The following is a 7844-nucleotide window of genomic DNA, read 5'->3' as shown; positions in this document are numbered from 1 at the left end:
AGGAAATGAACAATAAGACCAAATAAGAAATAAGACCAAACTTTTAACAATGTCATTAAAAAGTTTCACATAAGATTTATGTGAGCAAGAGATTAATTACCAAACAGCTCTGCATTTCCATTCACTCTGCGCTCTGATACGAGTCATTACGGTCTACTTAATATTCAAAAGCATTTGCTTATTATTTTTAAATACAAATGCTGACGATTCTAAACGCACTTGATTATTACACGCAACAGTGGTGAATATTCATGAGCGAACCATAGCAGACTGCCGTAAGTAAGTAACTACCTCAGGGCCTGTCTCTAAATCTTATTAATATTAATCAAGCACAAAGCGTTTGCGCTCTGACTCCGGTCGTTACGGTATCGCATATGTGTCCGGAAGAAAGAGGCTCAACGGACGCCGTGCTCGTCGGTTTTTGATGCTCGTCGGTTTGATGGGCGATGGGTCTGATCGCTCGTGTGCGGAAAGAATGGTTTATCATCGGTATAGTGCTCGTCATTACGTGCGCCAAACTAGCGCCGTCCGTGGGAGTGAAAGGAGGTGAGTATGATCGAACCCCACGCCTGGATACGTTTTAGGACAGTTAATCTCTATGAAAACTTTAAAATCAATTAATGGAGAAATAATAAAGCACTATGCCGTGATCAACATTAGGAAATGATCGCAATGACTCATATGCAGAATTGTGACAGAACATAGGAGTGATCAATAACTGATTATTTGTGTTTTGGCATAAAGTGTAAGAAGTTGTTATGTGAGATGCGGTCAAATGTATCTAAATGCATCTGAATAGTATCATACAGTGTTTAATCGATGTTGTTTGCGTGGGCAACAGGTTAATGGTTGTAACAAGTTGTCATTGTGACACGTTGCAACACCCGGATCTGAATAATCCTGTTCGGGTAGACAGAAGTTTGTTTTCCAGTCTGTTTTTCCTGTTTATGTATATGTGAAAACATTAAGCATTGTTTTGATAAAGATTCGTTTGGGATTTGGGTTCATAATTCTCTATGGGAGAATTGTAGCTTGGTTTTCTCAGAAATAAATGTTATAGCAAAAGTCATCAGTATGTTTGTTTTCCACTGACATGAATGTATAGAAAATAGGCACATTATATAATTTAGTGTTGACTTTAGAAATCCCTAAATCTCTATGTAGTTTGACTGTCCCTCCCTTTACAAAATCAAATAACTACCATGTTCATAAACCATACTATTTATATTGTACGGCAATGCAAAATTAAAGAAAGCCATGCTTACCTGTCCAAATTGTCACGCTGTTACCCTGGTGCCATTATCCAAGTGTCCCAAAACATGGTAATACAGTTCTACGTGCATAATACTGTACCTCATGCTATTATTTTCCCATAATCATTAAAGTCTGTTCTCTTTCAGGTCCTCTTCGGCCAGAGTTCACGATCACCTATATTGCAGTATCTGTTATTTTCTTTAACAGTGGCTTGTCTTTAAAAACAGAGGTATTATTGGTACCAGTTTATTTTTTGTTATGAATTTATAGATTTTTTTTAACAACTAATGTCTGTTTTGCTGTTTTTCAGGAGCTGGCAAGTGCATTAATGCACGTAAAGTTGCATTTCTTCGTCCAGACATTCACGCTAGTATTTTTCCCCATCGCCATTTGGCTCCTTCTCAAAATTCTGGCTCTGACGGCGATCAACGGATGGCTTCTCAGAGGGTGAGTGCATGTATTTTTCAGTCCTTCTCCTTGCACACAGTCACCCTCTCTACCTATTCGCCGCTTGGCTGAATGGAGTCTCTGTTGGTAGGTTTGCGCCGGGTGTAACTGGATCCCAGAGGTCTTGTGTGTTGGCGCTTTTGGTTATTTTCCTGCGAGGGAGTTGCTGTGTTCACCTGCAACCTCCACACGTCCTTTCACAGACAGAAAAGACTTTCATGTTTTTATAACATTTAAGATTATGAGTCACTACAGCACAACCATTAGCTGAAATTTGCTCATTCATTAGCTCAACGTGACTCAGGGGTAATTATAGTAGAGCGTTGCTCGATCCTGTTTGGAAATACAGTGGGGAAAAAATGTGATTTAACTGATTTATGTGTGTTGTTATTTATTAACTTCTCTCTCTCTCTCAGGTTGCAGACGGTTGCTTGTATGCCTCCTCCTGTTTCCTCTGCTGTCATCCTCACTAAAGCTGTTGGAGGAAATGAGGTAAAGAAATTACAGAACTATAATACAGTACACCATAAAAACTTTACAAGCATACCTCACTATATAGTCATAATCATTTTTATAATCCCACTGTTGGAAAAATAATAACTTTCCAAAAAAAACAGTAACACAATTTGATGTAAACAAACCTCTTGAGCAATACAATTTTACAAATTACAGATCTTTCATAACAGTGACCACAATGTCACAAGCTTGTATTCATCACAACGATAACTATACAAACACATTCATCACAACAATCACACATTTACAAATATATTCCTCCATATGGTAACAACTTTACAAAAACACTCAACCACAACTATCACAGCTTTAAAAACAGACTTCATCACAACTTTACAAACATTTATATCAATTTTACAAATGTTCCATCATAACTATCACCACTTTACAAACTATCACAAGTCACAACTTTACAAATACGTTCTTCCACATAGGCAACAACTTTACAAAAACACTCAATCACAACTTTACAAAGGCATTTTGTCATAGTGATCATATCTTTACAAGTGTACACTCATTGTAACTTTAAAAACACACTTCATCACAAATAATCACAACTTTACAAATTCATCACAATTTTACAACTTTACAAAGGCATTTCATCACAATGATCATATCTTTACTAGCTTGGACATTTTGCAACTTTAAAATCACGCTCCATCACAACTTTAAAAACACAATTACAACTTTACAAACGCATTCTATCACAACAATCACAGCTTTACAAATACATTCTTCCATATAGGCAACAATTTTACAAAAACACAAATAACTTTACAAATGAATTTCATCACAGTGATCATATCTTTACAAGTGTACACTCACTGCAACTTTACAAACACTTCATCACAACAATCACAACTTTACAAATTCATCAAAATTTTACAAACATTCCATTACAACTTTACAAATGCATTTTATCACAATAATATCTTCACATGCTTGCACCCTTTTTAACTTTTTACTTTTAAAAAACACACTCCATCACAACTTCATAAACAAAATCATCACAATTTTACAAACACATTCCATCACAACAGTCACAGCTCTACAAATACATTCTTCCATATAGTCAACAACTTCACAAAACACTCAATCACAACTTTACAAATGCATTTCATTACAATGATCATATCTTTACAAGCTTGCACTTACTGTACATTTAAAAACACATTATAATTTAACATGACTTTAACATGACAATCACAACTTTACAGACAAGTTCATCAAAATTTAACAAACACATTCTGTCACAACAATCACAACGTTACAAATACATTTCATCACAATGATCATATCTTTACAAGTTTGCACTCATTGTGACTTTAAAAACATGCTCCATAACAACTATCACCGCTTTACAAATACATTTCTCCATATGGGTGACAAATTCACAAAAACACTAAATCACAACTATCGAAACTTTACAAATGCATTACATCACAACGATCATATCTTTACAAGTTTGCACTTATTGTGACTTTAAAAACACATTTTATAACAACTATCACAACTTTACAAAAACACATTTATCATAATTTTACAAACACATTTTATCACAACAATCACTGCTTTACAAATACAATCAGAATTTTACAAATGCATTTCATTACAATGAAGCTTGCACCTTTTGCAACTTTAAAAACACACTTCATCACAACAATTACAAATTTACAAATGCATTCCTCCTTATGGGTAACAACTTTATGAACAGACCTTACCGCAAAATCATGATTACTGTTAAAATCACACTTTGTTAAAGAAATCATAACTTTCCAACAGAACAATCACAACATTTGTGTACAAAATAAGTAAAATTGTAAAATTTACAGATGTCTTTTATCACAATGGTCACAGCTTAACAAGCTTATTTCCATCACAAAAACACTCAATCACAACAATTACAATTTTACAAACACATCACAGTTGTAAAAACATGTTCCATCACAGCAGTCACAACTTTACAAATACATTCCACCGTAAGGTTAACAATTCAACCACAATTATCACATCTTTACAAATGTGCTACAATCACTTTTATAATCACACTTTGTTATACAAATCATAACTTTACATCCAGACAATCACAATTGTGCACATAGTAGATAAACATTTATTTTTAATGTACATGTTTTTTTTTCTTTACAGGCTGCAGCCATTTTCAATTCAGCATTTGGGAGTTTTCTGGTAAGTCTGATAATACAGAGAGACAAAAAAGGGAGGGGAAAAAGACAAATAGACAAACAAAAGAACAAAGGAATAAAAGCATAATGTGAACGAGTCACATTTCTTTGTCCTATCTATAGGGGATTGTGGTCACTCCTCTTCTCCTGCTTGTGTTTGTGAGTATAATTCCTCTTTCATTTGTTATTTCGGTTCATTGTGAATGTACTAAACCATAATCATGTTGTGTTTGTTAATCTGTAATATACTGAGTGTATTTTTTTTTTCTCCCACTATATTGTTTGTGTTTACAGCTGGGCTCCTCATCTTCTGTCCCGTTCACCTCCATCTTCTCGCAGCTCTTCATGACCGTGGTCGTCCCGCTCATAGTCGGACAGGTGAGTGCATTAGTAAATTGTGTTGAAAGTGTGTTTTGATGCTTTAATTATTTCACACAAGAAGTTAATTGATTGATTGAACATGTTTTGTGCATGTAGGTCTGCAGGAGGTTCCTGAGAGAGTGTCTGGACCGCCGGAAGCCTCCATTTGGAACGGTAAGCAGCGTCGTTCTGCTCATGATCATCTACACCACCTTCTGCGACACCTTCTCCAACCCCAACATAGAGCTGGACCACCTAAGCCTGCTCATCGTCGTCTTCATCAGTGAGTGTTTTGTTTTCGGTACAGAAACATATCTGCTGTAAGCCTATGAAGGTATATCATTAATATTGTTTCTTCCCCCGTTTTTCAGTATTTTCAATTCAGTTGAGCTTCATGGCCCTGATATTTTTCTTGTCTACAAGGTGAGAAACATACGTTTACAAAAACACCTTTGTTTTCTGTGATAGTAGGTCTTTCCTTGACTTCTGTTGGTTTAGAAATTGTTCGATATAAGTATAAAGCTGTTTGTTTTGGGATTTACTCTCATTTTGGGCACATTTGATTGATTAAACCTGATGTGCTTACCCTTTAATGTGTGACAGACCACATTCAATCTTTTTTTTTTTTTACGCATGATGTTTGCAGGAAGTCGTCTGGTTTCACTGCGGCTGATTCAGTTGCCATCATGTTTTGTGCAACTCATAAATCCCTCACTTTAGGTAAAACACACATCTGAGTAAAGCAAATATGAATTGTTTCCTACCTTCTCTATCTGAAAACTTTGGTTTGATGTGTCTGTGTAGGTATTCCTATGCTGAAGATCGTGTTTGAGGGTTATGAGCATCTGTCTCTCATATCAGTGCCTCTGTTGATCTATCATCCCGCTCAGATCCTGCTGGGTAGCATCTTACTGCCCTCCATTAGAACATGGATGAGCGGCAGACAGAAGGTAATGCGCACAACGATTTGACCAAAACCTATGGAAGTGTAAAGTAATGGTGAGAAAATGTAAACAGTGTTTTTTGTGAAATACAAAGTTGGAATTATAAGAATCTCATATTATTAGATGTAAAGATGTTTTTGTGAAAGAAGTGAAGATTTTTTCCAGCTTTAATTTACTATTCATTTTCAATTTTGTATTTTGTTGAATTTATTTAAATATAGGAAAAAAACTCAAATGTTTCCTTTACAGGAAATATTTTTATATTTAAATACTGAGGACTATTTTCTGTAATTTCCATAATAAATTCATAAAATGGTTTTGTCAGCCAAACTTTTAGACTTAAAATATGTACTTTAAGTATAAATTAATATGTAACAGTTTAAAATAATATTTAACACATTTGCATGTTTGTAATTCTCTGATGTCAAGTTTTAGTCAAATAACATGCAGTCAATGAACAGTCAAAATTTTCAGCTTGTTTTGTTTTTAGTTAATAATTTATAGTAATGAATAAATTATTAAATTAGCTATATTAAAAAAAAATTAGTAATTGAATTTATATTTAATTTTCATATTTTAATTATAATAACACATTTAATTGCTTAATTAACATTTTCATTTTTATTTGTGAATCTACAGGACAACAGATGAGACTCATAACTTGTCATGTTCAACACCACACCCTGCAGTGTCAGCGATTTTAATATATTCAAATTTTTATGAACTAATATCAATTGGTAAATCCCAGTCGATCTTTTGGTCTATGCTGTTTGTTTTCAGTTGATGAATGAACAGTTCATAGTGTCGAGAGTAAAGTCGAAGTGTTTTAAGAGTAAAGTCGAAGTGTTTCGAGAGTAAAGTTAAAGTGTGTTGAGTAAAGTCAAAGCATTTTTCGAGAGTAAAGTCGAAAACGTCTCGAGAGTAAGGTCGAAGACGTTTTGAGAGTAAAGTCGAAAACTTTTTGAGGCTAAAGTTGAAAATGTTTCGAGACTAAAGTCGAAGTGTGTCTCAAGAGTAAGGTTGAAACGTGTCTCGAGAGTAAAGTCGAAGCGTTTTTCGAGAGAGTACAGTCGAAATACTTCTAGAGTAAAGTCAAAATACTTTGAGAGTAAAGTCGAAATGTTTCAGCTATATTCTCATAGTATTTTGACTTTATTCTCAAAATCATCAGACTTTAATCTCGTAATGTTAGATTTTTAAATTTTTTTAACATGGCACTAAAACACTATTGTAGTTTCAAGTCTCGAGAGTAAAGTCGAAAATGTTTCGAGAGTAAAGTTGAAGCGTTTTTCAAGAGAAAAGTCGAAATACTTTGAGAGTAAAGTTGAAATGTTTCAGCTATATTTTCATAATACGTTGACTTTATTCTCAAAATCTTCCGACTTTAATCTTGTAATGTTAGATTTTTAACATGGCACTAAAACGCTATTGTAGTTTCCCAAGATGTTGAAATGACAGATGATTTGTTATTATCCCATGTTGGGTCTGTTGTAATTCTTTAATTAACTTCCTTTGCAGACTCTAACACCCATATGAACAACACTGTCGATTGGAAGCTGTGAAACACTTGGCTGAGCCAAACCAGACCAGAAACAACGAGACCAAACCAGACGAGACGCCGATCAGGCGGACGCACAGTATACGTGAGATAAAGTGCCTTAACGTGACCCGCGGGACCTCAGACGGCCACCGGCCTCAGTACAGGGACTACAGATGATTCCATGAGCTTTTTTAAACAGATACATGAATGTATATTTTTATTTTTATATGAAGTGTAAAATCTTTTCTTACTTCAACAGCACTCAGACCTTGTCAGATGGATTTATATTTGTTTTTTAGACGTCCATGGAGAACTCCAAAGTCTTTTGTGTGTTCAAGTTTGTTCATTGGGCTTTGGGGATTTTTACAGCAGTAAAAACTAACGTGAAATTGCACATTCTTTACAGTTACCTAATAATAAGAGTGTTACTGACTCATTGTTTGTTTATTTTGATGCAGTAAAAGGTCAGCTGTGGTGACGGCGACACCATTTGACATGTTATGTTACTGAAGACAATAAAGATGGTCATAAATACTGTCGTGTTTTGTCATTCAGAATATGACAACAAAACAATAACGTGACTATAAATCTGTGTTTATT

General features: G+C 34.7%; 1 protein-coding gene across 1 annotated transcript; it reads left to right on the top strand.

The window, feature by feature from the left end:
* The first annotated feature begins 375 nt into the window (after nt 1-375).
* slc10a7 (solute carrier family 10 member 7) lies at nt 376-7779 on the top strand. The gene is made up of 12 exons (XM_051095734.1): nt 376-546; nt 1401-1483; nt 1565-1701; nt 2118-2193; nt 4366-4404; nt 4524-4559; nt 4695-4778; nt 4878-5043; nt 5132-5183; nt 5407-5480; nt 5565-5710; nt 7223-7779. Exons 1-12 carry the CDS (start codon nt 447-449, stop codon nt 7238-7240), a joined length of 1011 nt encoding a protein of 336 aa, XP_050951691.1. The 5' UTR covers nt 376-446; the 3' UTR covers nt 7241-7779.
* Nucleotides 7780-7844: the final 65 nt, after the last annotated feature.

This window comes from Labeo rohita, chromosome 23 (assembly GCF_022985175.1).
Source record: "Labeo rohita strain BAU-BD-2019 chromosome 23, IGBB_LRoh.1.0, whole genome shotgun sequence".
NCBI lineage: Eukaryota > Metazoa > Chordata > Actinopteri > Cypriniformes > Cyprinidae > Labeo > Labeo rohita.
The sequence above is the reverse complement of the archived record's forward strand: the minus strand, read 5'-3'. Positions and strand labels throughout refer to the sequence as shown.